This window comes from Gossypium arboreum, chromosome 9, assembly GCF_025698485.1.
Source record: "Gossypium arboreum isolate Shixiya-1 chromosome 9, ASM2569848v2, whole genome shotgun sequence".
Lineage (NCBI taxonomy): Eukaryota > Viridiplantae > Streptophyta > Magnoliopsida > Malvales > Malvaceae > Gossypium > Gossypium arboreum.
In genome coordinates this window covers 76825925-76843058 of record NC_069078.1, presented here as the reverse complement: position 1 = coordinate 76843058, position 17134 = coordinate 76825925, and the positions used below count along the sequence as shown (strand labels likewise).

At 31.6% G+C, this 17134-nt stretch overlaps 2 protein-coding genes, 1 long non-coding RNA gene and 1 other non-coding gene across 5 annotated transcripts; 3 read left to right on the top strand and 1 right to left on the bottom strand.

The window, feature by feature from the left end:
* The first annotated feature begins 306 nt into the window (after positions 1-306).
* LOC108454534 (syntaxin-121-like) lies at positions 307-2558 on the top strand. The gene is made up of 2 exons (XM_017753027.2): positions 307-1332; positions 1649-2558. Exons 1-2 carry the CDS (start codon positions 777-779, stop codon positions 2095-2097), a joined length of 1005 nt encoding a protein of 334 aa, XP_017608516.1. The 5' UTR covers positions 307-776; the 3' UTR covers positions 2098-2558.
* A 365-nt stretch (positions 2559-2923) lies between these two features.
* Positions 2924-3004, top strand: TRNAL-AAG (transfer RNA leucine (anticodon AAG)). The gene has a single exon. It is a non-coding gene; the product is annotated as a tRNA-Leu (tRNA).
* Positions 3005-3081: 77 nt separating this feature from the next.
* On the top strand, positions 3082-6675 carry LOC108456127 (uncharacterized). Of its 2 annotated transcripts, none has more exons than XM_053018951.1 (12): positions 3082-3211; positions 3314-3334; positions 3459-3559; positions 3856-3913; positions 4009-4052; positions 4166-4246; positions 4709-4779; positions 4885-4995; positions 5171-5253; positions 5518-5683; positions 6021-6104; positions 6355-6675. In XM_053018951.1, exons 1-12 carry the CDS (start codon positions 3190-3192, stop codon positions 6422-6424), a joined length of 912 nt encoding a protein of 303 aa, XP_052874911.1. In that variant the 5' UTR covers positions 3082-3189; the 3' UTR covers positions 6425-6675. The 2 variants fall into 2 exon arrangements, with proteins under 2 accessions (XP_052874911.1, XP_052874910.1); XM_053018950.1 differs by having other exon boundaries at positions 5518-5734.
* A 1242-nt stretch (positions 6676-7917) lies between these two features.
* On the bottom strand, positions 7918-8981 carry LOC108466028 (uncharacterized). The gene is made up of 2 exons (XR_001868599.2): positions 8583-8981; positions 7918-8381 (listed from the first exon to the last, which is right to left on the bottom strand). It is a non-coding gene; the product is annotated as an uncharacterized LOC108466028 (long non-coding RNA).
* Between the last annotated feature and the right edge of the window lie 8153 nt (positions 8982-17134).

Sequence of the window (17134 nt, the reverse complement as noted above, 5' to 3'; positions counted from 1 at the left end):
AGAGATTTTTAATAGTCTTTCTAAAATCTATATGTAAAACACGTAATTAACCATGTCAACAAATCTTGATCTCATGACACTCAAATCCTATTTGAACAGATAAATGCAAATGGTTTGCTTGTTTGTTAAGTTTACCCAAGTATTGGTGTCTCCAACCATCTCACTCGATTACTACAATTGACCAAAACAATACATTATAAAATTAGAAATAAATAACACTTTCCTTCAACAAAAAACACACACAGTTCAGAAATAGAAAGAGTGAAAGTGCATAAATCCAGCCATTGCTAAATTGATGGAAAATTGACATCCGAAAGATCAATTTTAAATCGAAAATAAAACTCAATGGTATCCCCACGCGTTTTCCCTATGTTTGGCTGTGTCTTTGCTTCCACTTTCTAAGATGCTTCCTCTTTCTATTTTCATTTCTTTCGCTATCAGAACAAATGGACAAATTACGTAGCCAGAATGGCATTACATTTCGAGTTCATGTTCTCCTTCACCAGTTGACTTGTCCAATCCCCATTAGTTGAAACTTGAGATCTTCTTGACCAAATTCCCACCTTCCTCCTTCACCCACTCCCCAAATCTTTATACCTCCAATACCCATTTCTCTATATCCCTTTCAAAAGTCTCCTTTTTTTTTTAATCTGATTGAAATTGGGTTTTATGACTTGATACACGCCAAACATCGTCCCCCCATATTAATACCATTTCCTTCTGATCCAACCAACGTTTTTAAAGCCTTGAAGAGATTTTAATTAGAAGACCCCAAGATGAACAATCTGTTTTCAGGCTCTTTCACTCGCTTCCGAAGCGAAGAAGGTTCCCCCGACCACCACGCAGTCCAGATGACAGAATCGTCTCCATCCTCCCGCGGTGTCAACCTTGACAAGTTCTTCGACGATGTGGAGTCCATCAAAGACGAGCTGAAAGAGCTGGAGAGGCTGAACGACGACCTTTCCTCGTCTCATGAGCAGAGCAAGACGTTGCACAGCGCGAAAGCCGTGAGAGATTTAAGAGCCAAGATGGATGGGGACGTGGCCATGGCGTTGAAAAAGGCCAAGCTTATCAAAGTTAGGCTGGAAGCGCTTGACCGGTCCAACGCCGCTAACAGGAGCTTGCCTGGGTGTGGACCGGGCTCTTCATCGGACCGGACGAGGACGTCGGTCGTGAACGGGTTGAGAAAGAAGTTGAAGGATTCTATGGAAAGTTTTAACGAGTTGAGAGAGAGGATCTCGTCCGAGTATAGAGAAACTGTTCAGAGAAGATATTTTACGGTTACGGGGGAAAATCCTGATGACAAGACTCTTGATCTTTTGATTTCAACTGGTCAGTTCTCCCATTTGCTTTCTTTTCCAAAGCATGTTGTTGTTCAATCTGGTTAATCGAGACTTTTTTAGTGGTGATGGTTATAAGTGAAATACTTATACGGAAATTTTGGGTATAATCTAGAAATTTCTAACACAGTTAAAACGGAGACATGTATGAAACATTGCATAAAACTGAAGCTTTGCTAAATTCTTGTTCTAGAATTATTAATATCAGAGCATAAGGTGTTTGAGGAAGCTGCATTGCATTTATTGTGCAAGGAAATATGAAAAAACATTTGGGACTAAGATGGGGAACTTGTGTTAAAATTTTGCAGGAGAGAGTGAGACTTTCTTGCAAAAAGCCATTCAAGAACAAGGGAGGGGAAGAATTTTGGACACAATCAATGAGATTCAAGAAAGGCATGATGCTGTGAAGGATTTGGAGAGGCATCTCAAGGACTTGCACCAAGTTTTCTTGGACATGGCAGTGCTGGTTGAGGCTCAAGGTGAGCAACTGGATGACATTGAGAGCCAAGTGAACCGAGCTAATTCATTTGTGAGGGGTGGCACTGAGAGGTTGCAAACGGCTAGGACCTACCAGAAAAATACCCGGAAATGGACTTGTTATGCTATCATACTTTTGCTCTCCATCATCTTCTTTGTGGTGATATTCACCGTGAGACCATGGGAAAACAATGGCGGCAGCAGCGGTGGCCAGAACAGCCCAACCCCACCGTCACCAGCAACAACTTCAACGCCACCTCCACCTCCACCTCAACAATAAGCTGGCATTGATTAGGCATCGATCAGAATATTAGCTATGCAGTTTTCTTGGATGAGATCTGCGTTTTTGCATTTGCCTCCCTTGTGTTAGGGTTAGTTTAATGAAAACTTGATGGGCTGAGACATTTGATTGAATTGCTTTGAAGCTCTCAACTACATATTATTTGTTGTTTACTAGGAAAGCAGACAGGGTTGGAGATTGGAGTTGGGAAAGAAATGGCATCAATTTCTTTCCACAATTCTCATACAATTTCTTGTAGAGACACCGTTTTGATTATTAATTCTTTCCTATAACTAGTAGATATTTTTTTTGTCTAGATTCTACCTGCGTGCTTGGTTGCTACAGATGTTTACGTGTTCCAACAGGTACAGATGTTGATGTAGACATATCTATCCATATATTGAGATATACATGTTATTATTCTGTACTAGTTTATAAATAAAATTTAGTTTTTGAGAGAATTTAAATATCCAATCACCTATATCCTGAATGGAACCTTTTGGCTGTACTACTTTGGATTTTGAATCATAATTCAGCAATGGTGACCCTCCACTAACCACTAACCACAAAGAAATAGCTAATGAGAGGAACACAGGAAACATTTCTTACCTCAGCTTTAGTATTTAGATGCTTGTACCTTTGAGCATATATGTTTATTTTCATATAAAAAGTTCCTTCAATGAATTGTCTTCGTCCATTTACGGTTATTGTGATAATACCTATCTTTTTTTTGGAACCAATATCAATAACCTGAAAACAAAATAATACGTGATTATTTATTAATATCATTCGTAAAATAAAATTTATGTGTCCTAATGAAAGGATGGTTGAGATGGCCGAGTGGGTCTAAGGCGCCAGATTAAGGTTCTGGTCCGAAAGGGCGTGGGTTCAAATCCCACTCTCAACATTTATTCTGCTTTTTTCCCTTGATTTTGGGCCTGATGGGCCATTAAACCTGGAAATGGTTTTATTTTTTGGGCCTAGTGGGCCTTTATACAAAAATTGCAGAAGGCGAAGCAAAAACTTGGAGCGGAGAAGGAAAGCAAGTAGTTTGAAAAGCCCTCTCTCTCCTTTACACATTCTATCTCTAGCATGGCGCCAATACGGATGATAGGCAAGTAAATCTATCTCATTTCCCCTTGTTCAATTCCTTTCTTTCGTCTCTCATTCCCTTAACACTCTCTCCGTTTCAATTTTTCTGTCCCAAAATACACAGATGTCGCTGTCAACTTCACAGGTAACTCTTTCACACATTTCATCGAATAGGTCATGCTCTATTCCGATCTTTGTCTTCAATTCATCTTTCTTTCTCAATCTGTGCTTCTTATTCTCCACTTGGATTATCCTTTATTCGCACACAGATGGCATGTTTAAAGGCATTTATAACGGCAAGCAACATCACGTTTCTGATATTGCTACTGTTCTGAGTCGAGCTTGGAACGCTGGCGTCGATCGAATTATCGTCAGTTACCCCATCTTTCATATTCTCTTTGCATTTTACTATGTTTGGTTATTGAATTATTGTAATAATTCAGTTCCATTGGAAGCTTAGAGTTTTAGTGAGCTCGTGGACTCTTAATAAATTTGAGTTCATTTCTTTATGAAATTATTGAGATGGTATTTTAATTTTGAACCCCGAATGAAAGTATTTTCTCTGAAGCGGCTGGAAATAATTTCGACTTGTACAAAAGAATAATGAGTCTCAATTTTTTATGTTGATGGAAATGTATAATTCATGGTAATAGATTTGTTGTGCAGGTTACGGGTGGTTCCCTTGAGGAGTCAAAGGAAGCTCTTGCTATTGCAGAAACTGATGGTCTATTTATAGTGCTTTATTTGTTGCCACGTCTGCCTTTTATTTTGCTTTAGAATGTGTTTTGCTCATTGTCGAAGGTTTGATATTCATTACAGGGAGGCTTTTCTGCACAGTTGGAGTGCACCCAACTAGATGCAAGGTTAGTCTTATTTCTAGAAACGTTGTCTTTGGTCCTTTTGTTTTTGGATTACATGTTTAACTGTGTGGTTTGTCAGCAAAATTTGTCAACATGGCTTCATATATTTTATTTAGGAGTTTGAAGAGAGTGGGGATCCTAAAAAACATTTTCAAGCTCTTTTGGCATTGGCTAAGGAGGGAATTCAAAAAGGGAAGGTGTGTTTTCCTTATTGGTCATTGAACTTTAAATTTAGCGACATTTTAGATTTTGCATTCTCATTCTGGCCTGTTGATGTGAGATGTGAGCACTTGTGGAAATTTATACATTCAGATGTTTGAATCTCAGCTGTTAGCTGCTTTCTGTGCAGAATTGTTGTTTAGACAATTGAAAGATCTTAGAACATACTAGTGCTCTGTTTTCCCTTCTTTCTTTTCATATGTACTTTCTTCATACCTTCTCGTTCATTTAATTGTTTCCCTAGCATGTATGTAGGATTTCTGTTGGAGGAAAAATAATAACGTAATTTATGTTATTAATTGCTAGGATAAAGTAGTTTTCTTTTAATCAGTTTATATAGGTCCAAAAAGATCTAGTAACCTATTGCATATCTACATTTTATCAGGATTGTAATCTTAGTCTTACTATAGTTAGATACTATGAATTTTGCCTTAACTTAGGTGGTTGCAATTGGTGAATGTGGATTGGATTATGACAGGCTTCACTTTTGCCCACCAGAAGTTCAAAAGAAGTAAGTGGCTGCCATGAGAAAGGATTATGCTCCTTCTCTTATTTTATATTTGTTTGTTTTCTTCTGTATAATTAAACATTTCTAACTTTTCTTTGCCAAAACTAGGTATTTTGAGAAGCAGTTTGAATTAGCATATGCCACAAAGCTGCCCATGTTTCTGCATATGCGTGCAGCTGCAGAAGATTTCTGTGAAATTATGGAACGAAATATTAACAAGTTAGATTTCTGAATCTTTCCTACACTAGTGAAAATCTCTTCATTTTTGTGCCTGCTAGCACTGTAAACCATCTTTGTTCTTGAATATGAAAAGAATATTAGTTAATTGGTTTATAGTTAACGTGTAAAAGCTGAAGTCTGCTGTTTTTTTTTTTTTTTTTTTTCACTTTGAAAGGTTCACTGGTGGGGTTACTCATTCATTTACCGGTAGTGCTGAAGACCGTGATAAGCTTCTCTCATTTCATAACATGTATATAGGTGAGAATGCAACTTATACACGCCATCTTCACCAAACAGGTCTTGTTGCTATGCATGCAGTGATATGGCATCTGCTGGCTACCTTGTATCTTCCAACTATTGTCTTTTTATTCAGGCGATAGCTTTGAGCACACTTACATTTCTTCACTCAGTCAAACAAGTTGATTGAAATGATATTTCCTTCTTGTGTGAAGTCATTCATTGCTATAGATATATTGGGCTCCTGTAAACCTAGCGAGTCTTTTAGCTTTGGTTATTTTACAGGTGTAAATGGATGCTCTCTGAAGATGGCTGAAAATCTTGATGTTGTGAGGGGCATACCTGTTGAAAGAATGATGATTGAGACTGATTCTCCATATTGTGAAATCAAGAGTACTCATGCTGGGATTAATTTTGTGAAATCCTTATGGCCTTCTAAGAAGAAAGAGAAGTATGACAAAGAGTGTCTTGTTAAAGGGCGTAATGAACCTTGTTTAGTGCTGTGAGTGAAACTGCTTTTTCCAGTGTAGCAGAATAACTAATAATTTTTTTCTTAACTTAAAAATTTTTACTGAAAATATATTATTCAGGAAACCTTTTTGAAAATGGAAGATTTCATCCATAGTATATTGGAAGGAGTCAGGAACTGACTGCAATATAGCTAATAACATCAAAGAACATAATGTGCTCTTTCAGTTTATACTACATAGAGAATGTTCCTCCATATTAACTGATTCATTAATATTCAACACATTTTGTCTTGGTTTTTTCTGGTGGTTGTGTTCCAGGCAAGTTCTTGAGGTGATAGCTGGCTGTAAAGGAATCACTGACATTGATCTGTTTAGTGCAACATTGTACCAGAACACCTGCAGGTAACTTTGTTTTGCTATTGTAGGAATTTTTAAAGTTTAATGGCAATTAGGCACTAGATAAAGTGCTTACATAGTGAGCAAACAGCTTAGAAGTTGGACTGATTGAACATTTGACCAAAGTGGGTAATTATTTGGTCTTTAGCATGTTAGCGCATCTGAGTTGATAATAAGCTTTTTTTCCTTTTTCATCATCATCCTTACCGTTAGAGATTTATTTGCTCTGCTAAATTAGGCTTTCTGGGTTATGCAGGGTTTTTTTCCCTCATGACTTGGATGCTGCAGCTGATGCTCTTCTTGCTGGTCGGAATGAAAGTCAATGACAAAGTTTTATGCTTTATAGAAAAAAAAATTAAAACGATATACCAATGCCTTTAATCTACCAAGACTTTTTTGGAAATAAAGAATAGAGATAGATCTAAATGGTGCTCTGTTTCTTGCAACCCTCATACAGGTTTAGCACCTCTTCGTTTTTATCCATTACCATCCGGTACAAGTTTAATCACTTTTTACAAGTACGACCTACACATTTGAATGGTTTATAAAATAGAGCAAGTAATGAATTTATTTACAATTCAGTTTATTTCATAGTTATTTATCTTAAAACTTATATATCTGTTATTCTGTCTTACTGTTACCTATTTATGTCTGAGTGAGACTTTAGGCCTTTCAGTGTTAAGACATAATAGGTAACGGATGATTTTAGGTACCAGAGAATATCATGGAAGAAACAGATTATCTATACAAAGATAAAATCTGCAATCATATTATGCATATTGATTCAAAAAGTGAAAATAATATTATAAATTAGAAATATTATCTTTGGATAATAATATAAATATTATTCACTAATTAATACCTTGCAAACAAAAAAGATTGTAATGTGGATCAACCATCAAATCAATGATGTGACAAGACATTGCAATGTGGAAGCAACAATGTTGATGATGAGACAAGATCATTGGATCCTTATCAGAAAATTGTGTGAGATTTAAAGAAAATTAAATAGAGTTTTAAAATTCTCTTATAAATTGGAAAGGAAGAAGCTTAAAGAAGGCATCAAATTCAAAAATAGTTTAGAAATCTTCCTTTTTACTTTTCATTCACCAACTTCTCATTGTAAAAACTTTTCCTTTACTTCTACTTTTATAATACAATATATAGTCTTCCATATTTCCCCTTAATCCTTTGTAATTGGTATCCAGTGTAACGATACTTGGAGAAATAATATAATAGTGTTCATTATAAGTTCTTATCTTTTATTTACAATTCAATTTATTTCATAGTTATTTTCTTAAAACCCATATATCTATTACTGTTGTCTGTTTATTTCTGAGTGAGACTTTAGCCTTTTGCCTGTTCATTAGAAGGCCAGCACCAAAAAAAAAAAAATTCCTTGATATTTTTGTACTGGTACCGGTCATTAGAAGACTAGCACTCAAAAAATTTTAAATTTTTTTTTACTACAGTGGTGTCGGCCATTAGAAGGCCAGCACCAAAAAAAAAATATTTCCTGATATTTTTGTACAAGTGCTGGCCAGTAGAAGACCAACACCCAAAAAATTTTGAAAATTTTTTTTTACTAGAGTGGTATCGGCCATTAAAAGGCCAGCACCAAAATTATTTTTTTTAAATACTCGTATTTTTGTATACCAGTATGATACAATTTTAAAAAAAATACCCTAGTGATTACCCATAATCAAAAAAATTAATTTTTTAAAAGTTGACTCTGTAATGGCCCATTTTTGCCCGGGCTCATTTGTAAATAAATAGACCCAAAATAAAAATCCAAAAATAAATAAGTCCAAAGAGTCCATTTACAAATATCCAACCCAATTAAATAAATACCCCAAAACCCTTTACATAAAAATTAAAACCCAATTACAATAAGCCCATTTCTTAACCAAATACCCCAAAGTTCTTTAGCCCTAATTACATAATATTTGGCCCAAATTCTAAAGCCCAATGAAATCAATCCACATCTTAAATCCGGCCCAAAACCGAAGCCCAATATGCAAGAAAAATTGTATCAGTATCTTGAGGATGCTGGAAGCTTCTGGAGTAAACCAGAAGGTCACCGAAAGGTCAGTCTCGTGTAAAAAAATTTTTGACGATTGGTCTCCACGTCACCAGGGTCGCTCCTCCGTACAACCGTTCCTGCAAAGAGAATACACCAGAAAGAAAGGAATAACAGAAATGGGCAGATGACAGCAAGAAAAATATTTTTTTCTTTTTACTATTTTCTCTGTAAATCCAGGCTATAAAAGCCTCATTCTGTACCTGCAAAAGGATTACACAGACCCATCCACAGAATATACACTTACATTAGCACATTGAATATTTCGAAAGCAAGAATAGAAAGGTGATTTCCAGTTTTTTTACTCGCTTTTAATTTCTTTTTTAAGAATCATTGCATTTTCTTTTTCAATATTTCAGTATTATATTTCAAAATATAAAGAAGAGTGAAAGAAGGAATCTTACTTTGTAAAGTTGCCATGAATCTTTCTTTGCTTCGTTGAAATCGGAGTTAGAGAAAGAAGTTCGAGGCTAAATCGACTTCATGGCTTGAGGGCTTGATGGCGGTAGCAATGTGTTATGCGAAACCTAAGAAAAAGGGGCTGATAGCATTTTTTTTTGGGCTAAAAAGTTTGCTGTGTTTTGGAAGGCAAAACAATTAAAAGGGGAAGTGTAGTAGCCAATTAAAACGACGCCGCACAGGGGAAGGAGCCAAGGTCCGCGCGTTAACCCGCCTGGGGCTCCGAATTGGTGCGTTTGCGCCTAAATTGGTTTATTTCGCGTCTGGTCCCTCGTACTTGTATTGCGGCGCAATTTGCTCCCATTTTCATTTAATTTACTTTATTTTCTTTTAAATTATCCCTAAAATCTGGAATACTTTTATGTTTTAGTCCATATTTCAACACAATGTTTCATGATCAGGGATTATTTCAATATTGATCCCTGTGGATTCATGTGTGTTACATATTGTCTCCTTTTCTATTTTTACTTATTTTGTAAATTTTCTTTTTATTTTACTTTGTTTCCGCTTGAGTATTTTATTAGATTTCTGTTGTAAATTTGGATTTATTCGCTTATATATTTTCTGTTTTTTATTTAATGTTGTATGTTCATTCTTGTTTTATTTTCATTTTATTTATTTTGTTTATATTATTTATAATATTAATGGTGTTATTTGTATAGTTAGTTATTTATTTGTTGTAATTTAGGGTACTTGAATTCCCATATTGTTGTATATTATTTATGTAATGTTTTATGTGTCATTGTACATGTATATACATCATAATAATGGTTTCTATTCCACGAATATTATTAACATTAAATTATTATGCATATATTTAACTATTTTTGGTCCACATGATATATATATATTTGTTTTCTAAAACGAAATTACATGTTCTATATATAATTAAATTTTAACTATACATACACAAAAATAATTGGTATATGTATAATTTAAATATATTTTAACATTAATATTTTTGTACATATTTTTAGATTTATTCACATATTTTTTATTTTCAAAAGGAAATCTCACACGTCTTGTATTATTTAAATTATTATTAAACATATTTTGTATTTACATTTAATTTCCATCTATTATTAAAACTAGGATATTCTTATATATATATATATATATATATATATATATTTAATTTCCATCTATTATTAAAACTAGGATATTCTTTTATATATATATATATATATATATATAAACTCATATAATTGTGCTTTTAAAATTATTACGTATATAAGTTATGTTTAATTCTATAATTCATATTTTAATTAAGTAATATTTTGACATATAATTATTTCTAACATTTTCTCACATGTATATGGCATACTTTAATTTATTTTTACTAGGTATATGTTATTATTTTCACATAACTTTTTGTAAATATTTTTCTATGTATATATATATCTTCTTTTAAAATTATTTATATAATATTTTTAAAAACTTATTTTAAAATCATATAATTTATTGTATTTCATATTTTCCTCATATTTTTATGTATATTGATGTTACCTATATAATTCATATATTTACTTCGTTTTATACATCATCAATTTTATTTGTATACTCAATATTTATTTGTATATAAAGGTTTCACAAATTGACTTGGAATATTATCTTATATCATATATTGTTATACTTTCATGTTATTATTTAAATTATCTTGTGAATTATCAATTTTCTAATAAATTTTGTTAAAAATCTTATGCATGATTTAATTTGAATTTTGAAATTTATAATAATTATTTCAATAAATATTCCAAATTTTGTGCAAATGTGTCAACTTATATATGCTATATAATTCTTCATTTTTTTTATGCACATTTTGTACATCATTTTATTTTGTGTTATAACTATGTATTTCATATGTTTTTTACAATGTATTAAATATTTCATCAATTTTAAAATGAGTAAACATGTTTTTAAACGAATTTCTAAATTTTTGTTATTCAAGGTTTCAAATAAGGCAATATCTAGTGTTTGGGGAATTTGGGAGAGTTGTGCTCAATCGTACTGGGTATGACTTTCCTGAAGAACCAAATATTTAGATAACCTCTTTTATAATTTTTCAAAAGTCGAAAATTGATCGCATCTTAAAGGTATATATAAGGGATTGTATCCAATCGTACTGGGTATGAAACCGCATATCTTTGGAACGAGAGATTTTCGATCACCAACTCGAACTATTTAAACATTTTTATATATTTCAAAAAAAAAAAACCTTTCCTTTTAAATCTTTAAGGACAGCCTCAAATCAATTTGGTACCAGTTTTTGGGCGTAGTGAGGGTGCTAACCCTTCCTCATATGTAACCGACTCCCGAACCCGTTTTTTTTTACTAAACCAAATTTGCTTTGTTTTTTTCATTAAATAAAGCATTTTACTAGGCGATCCAATCACACCTAAATCAAAAGATTGGTGGCGACTCCACACTCGGTTTTTTAAAGTCGATCCCCATTGTTTCTTAAAATAAAATAGGGTTTCGACAGACTCAATCATCAAGCAATCATGGGGGCAAAATACGATGTGGTGCTGGCCAATGATGTCCTATAACCCCATTTTACTATTCATTTTAGGTTATTTTGGTGATTGTTTTAGAACCTGGGTCATTTTTGTAAATATAAATTTTTTTGGGTCAATTTAGTAAAATAACTCAAAAACTATAACTCATTATTCTTTTCTGAAATTTTAAATTCTTTTATGATAATTGATTTTTTATATTGTTACAAAATATAATAATATTAATTAATTTAAATATTATTTAAATGTATATTTGTTATTTGATGATAACATGCTTAAAATGGACATTTTATTTCTCAAAAGCATTTTTGACAACAATGTTAAATACTCAAATTTTAAACTAAACTTTTCAAAAGTATTTTTCCATGGCACTTTTGAAAAGTATTGCTAAACTAACCCTAAATTTTATTGGTTTTGGTTTAAAAACAAAATTGACATGGAAATTTAAATATTAGATTTAAGTTTTGTAAAAATCCATGTGAAATTCGTGTTTTCATTTTAACAGAGTTACCAAAATATCAAATTTGAGTGTCTAAATTATAATTTTTCATGATTAAAAAATTATAGTTAGATGACTATTTATGTAGTTTACCCTAAAATTATATAAATAGTTTAATATTTGTTAAAAATAAATTTTCAAATGGAGCACTTAATAATTTCTTAATCAATTTATAAAATTAAAAAATCATTATCAATGTAATAAAAGGAAATTCAATTAATTCTTTTGCATTTTTTTAATGAGAAATTAATTGTTCATTATTTTTTTCTTATGTAATTATTGATTGAACAATTGGATTTTTCAAAACCATATTTTTACTTTGTATTTAATGTTCAATTTCAATGACCAGCTTCAAAGACTATTTCTATGTACATTGAAGAAAATATCATATTGTTAACAACGAGAGTAAGATGAAAGTGTCTTTTTTAAGGTTTTTCCATTTTCTTAGTCAAAATCTTATCAATTAAAGTGTTGTAAAATATTATACTCGAAGAAAACTAATAAAAAGGGAAAATAAAGTTTTAAAATAAACTCATTAGTATCAAAAATTGGCTCGAAAAATGGCTTGTTAGTTAAGAGAAGTTTTTTTTTTGGGGGGGTTACAAATTTATAAATGTGGAATGTATTTATTTTAAAAGCTGAAAGTTTTGGTTAGAAAGTTTGAAGAAACTGATAGAATTTGTAAATATAAAAAATAATCTTTAGTACATTTATAGCATTTATATCACAAAGTAATGAATAACATCTAGATAATAAAAAAAAATGTAAAACGTCCTTACAACTATGCTCCAACTAGCTAAGTGGTGTGTAACAATTAACAAAATTATTAGTACATCTGACACACTTAAAAGAACTGAAAGTAAAAGTACTAACAGTGCTATAAGTTACCAAAATCAAGCCTCGATAAGTATGTGTCATCTAAACGAATCCTATTGATTATGGATTCACTTTCGATCATGACATCTAAAAAGGCCTCTACCCCTAGTAAATTTGAGAGTCATGATGAAAGTCGTCATTTCTACTAGATCCATTGAAAAGTCCTCAGAACAAACCCCCTCGGATCTCTCACTACCATGGCCACTTCACCATTGTGATCTCTCTCTCAAAGTATGCATCATTCACATTAATCTTAATAGCAATACCAAGTAGAAGAGCTCATCTAATCTGCCGAGGTCTTGTTGGAAGAACTAGATTACGAGTGAAGTTGTGCAAGTATCGATATGCAAAGACCAGGCCTTCTAGAATGTCACTTTGTGAGAAGTAGTCTTTCTCCACATCTCGAATTCATTACGCATATTATTTATCTTCTGAATTAAACAAAGCTGGAAAAGCCATTAATATCCATAAGGCACATAGCATTTTAAAGCCAATCAATGCAATGAATATTGTAGTAGACTAATTTAGGCCTGGCCCAGTTTATAAAATTAAACTCAAATAAATAAACAAAAAGCCTAATCAGACCAGTCCAATACTCAATTAAATGACCCAAATTAAAACCCAATTACTAGCCCAATTCTAACCCTAGCCCAAATCAGCCCAACACCTAAACTAAACAAAAAAAAAAAAACCTAGCTTCCCTAACCCTCTTCAGCCGTCAGCCTCCTCACGCGCACCACCACCACCGCACGTCAGCCACCTTCACTCGTCTGACACCTGCAAAACAAGGCCAACACGCAAACAAAAGGGACAACACAGAAAAAACAAAAAAATAGTAGCAGACAACAAACAGAAAAACAAAAACGGATCTTGTGATTTTGGCTATAAAAGCCTCAATTAATACTTTGTAATTTTTTCTGGACACAAAAACAATGAATAATAAGAAAAGGAAGTGAATTTTCATAAGTTAGTCCCTATATTAGATTTTTTTTTCGAAGCAAGATTAATAACAAAAAAATAAAAAATAAAAAGGGGAAGAAATCGGTTACCCTTATCACCGTAGTCAAAGCTTTTCCTCCGGGAAAAAGGGCGACCGAACCTTTTAGTTCGTCGAAAATATCATCGGCATTGATAGGGGACCGAAAAGCCCCTTTATTTTTCTTTCTTTTCTGCTTTTATTTTTGAGTTTTGGTGGGGATTTGGGTATTTTACCCTTGGATCGAGAATGGGAAGGCCGAATTGGCTGAAAGGGGGCCCTTTTTGGAACTCCGACCACCGTGTACGGTGACAGACGCGTGGCGGACCGATGACGGCGCCAAGACTGGTTTGAAACCCTAGCAGAGAAAGGGGGAGGGTTTTAAAAGTTTTTTTTAAAGAGTAATAGAATGAATTTTTTTTAAAAAAAATTTGGTTTATATACAGGAGTGAAACGGTGCCGTTTTGCACCAAGGTCACGAGCGCCAAAACGGCGCCGTTTAAGGTGACCCACGCGAGACCCGACCGACTCCAGGGGGATCTACGTGTTTTCGATAAATGGGCTATTTACGCCCCTGGCTCTTCCGCATTCTTGTTCTTTTTAACTTAGTCCTTTTTTTCTTATTTATTTATTTTATAAATTTGAACCCAGAACATTGTTGCGCGTTCCAATTAAGTCCCTGCCTCATTGGCGTTTTAAAAGGCAGGCACGTGTCCATGGATTGGTTTTTTTCCCATTTGGTCTTCGACCTTTTTGCGCCTTTCGATTTCAATCCTCGTTGAAATATCTTGTTATAATTTTTACCTTTTAATTTCATTTTTATTATGATTTAATCCCCAAGTCGTTAGTTTCAGTCCTTTTTCGCAAATTTATTATTATTATTTTTCTTTCATATGTTATTTACATTAAACTTGCTTATCTTATTTATTTAAAATCTTTTCATATATTGTTTATTTTAAAATTTTTATTTATTAGTTATTTTAAACATTATTTATAATATTATTTATTTTAAACTATTTTATATATTATCTATTTAAAATTTTACGTATAATATTCAATTTAAATTGTTTTATCTATTATTCATTTTAAAATTTCATATTATTTATTTTAAGCTGTTTTATTATTATTATTTATTTTAAGTTTTTTCATACATTATTTATTTGAAACTGTTTTTTAATATATTATTTACTTTAAGTTGTTTCATTTATTATTTATTTTAAATCTTTTATTTACTTTAATTTTTTATATATTATTTTGTTTCATTTTGTGATTATTAATGTTGATATCAAAATGGTGTATTATGTGAATATTACCATTATATGCTCTAGAAATTATTTATTAATATCTTTATATTGTTGACGTTCATTAACATAGCATTTAATTCATGTTTTATTATTCCATGCTCTATATTGCCTTTTATTTTATTTCGTTTAAATCACATTGTGTATTAAGCTCCAATGTATTTATCCAATATAGATGGTTTTATTTTACTTCAAACAAAATAAATGCACATCGTTTAAGTATTGTACTCGCTATTATTCAAAAAAGGAAAAATTTTAAAACAAGGCAATATTTCTCGTTTTGGAGATTCGAGAAAACATACCCTAACTTACGAGGTTTCAATTTTCTCGTTGAACCTAAATAGCAAAATATCCTTTTAAATTTCAAAAATACATGAAATTTCAATAAAAATTAAAGGCAAGCTTATTCTCGAGGGTTCCAAGTGTCGTGGCCTAACTTACGGGATGTGACATGTCGTTACCTCGAAACAAGAGGGTCTTTAACATTCTTTTCGATTTATTCAAGCACTTTTAAAATTAACATTAATAAAAAAAAGGATCGTATTTTAAAATCTTTTCAAAATTTCAACTTTCGACATTAGGATATTAATTAATCAATTAGGTACCAATTTTGGGCGTGACAAGGGTGCTAATTCTTCCTCTCACATAACCGACTCCCGAGCCTATTTTCTAGAATTTCGTAGACCAAAATCGTTGTTTATTTTATTAAAACTATCAAATTACGAGGTGATCTAATCACACCTCATAAAAAAAATTGGTGACGACTCTATTTCTATTTTTTTAAAATAAAGTCAACCCTTTTCAAAAAAATGGTTTTGACAAATATAATGACTAAAAAAAATCTCTCATGTAATCCTCCAAAAGTAAAGACCTCCATAGCATAATCACAATCTCTAAATGCATGTAAGATATCTTTGTTAGATATCTACTAACGATATTAGATAGCTTTAAATTGTTTTATCGAAATAAACATGCTTATAAACATAAAGGCAATAAAATTTAATTAAAAATGGAAAAGAAATTTAACCTTTATCCATTGATGTTTAGTGTTGTTTTTCTGTGTGTACGCACACTTGTATATACCAATACTTCTATGCTCTCAATAATTCACTTTAGATAGTGCATATTCACAAATTATTGAGCATAAATGTAACACTTCGATTTTTAATGGTGCCAAAAAAAGTAGTTTTAGAACTCCATTTTCGTAAATCGGGTCTGTAAATATTAAATATAAATATTTAAGGAGTTGGTATATAGGAATATTAAAGTTTCGCCGTTCAATTTTGTTTATAAATTGTTTAATTAGAGTATAAGGACTAAATTGTAAAAATTTTATCACTATAAATTTCTAATTGGCCAAAGGCTTAAGGACTTAAATTGAAATTAATCTAAGGTCTAAAATGGAAAATAAGCCATCTTAAAAATGTTATAGTGGATGGTAAGATTAAAGATTATTAAGTTTGATTAATATTAAGTTTAGTTAATTAATTAATTAAATTAAATCTTAATATTAGTATATATAATTTGGTGGTGGAATGAAAAAGAATTTTTTCTCTTCTTCTTTAACACACCATCTACCATAAGTGAATTAGAAAAAGCTCTCAAGGGTTTCAAAGTTTTGGTCCTTATTTGGTGAGTTCAATTATGTTAATTTCTTGTAATTTTTATGTTTCTGAGATCATGAGAGCTTGGTTTAGCTAGCTTATGTGCCAATTTGTAAAACTATTAAAGTTTTTGAAAGTTATCATTGTTGATATCTTGAAGAAATTGATGTTAAACTGATAGATTTTAAACTTAAATGTGAGAAAGGACTAGATTATAATGTTTAATTGTTAGTTTTGTACAAAAGGATTAAAGTACATAAAATGTGAAATTGATTTGAAAATTTGGTAATAATATACAGTAGAGGGTCTATAGTGAATGTGATTGAGATCAATTTTCAAATAGAGGCTCAAAATTGAAAGTTATGACTATTTCAATTTTAGGGGCTAAATTGAATAAAATGTAAAACTTTTGGTATAACAAATAAAATGAAATTTTTTAGATTCATCCATGTCATGATATAGTTTATAAATGTTTGGTATTAATGAATTGAATGAAATAATTGTATAGATCAATAATTGAATCAAATCGGAGATAATCGGGGAAAAGCAACAATTGTCAATTAGTCCTTGAAGATTCAATTTGTTTGTTGTTTTGGTCAGGTAAGTTCATATGGAAATTACTGTATTATTTTATGGTGTTCTATTTTATTTATGTATTAGATTGAAATGAAATAACGAATTTGACACTTATAACTCAAAAGGATTTAATTGTAAATTCATAAGAATGT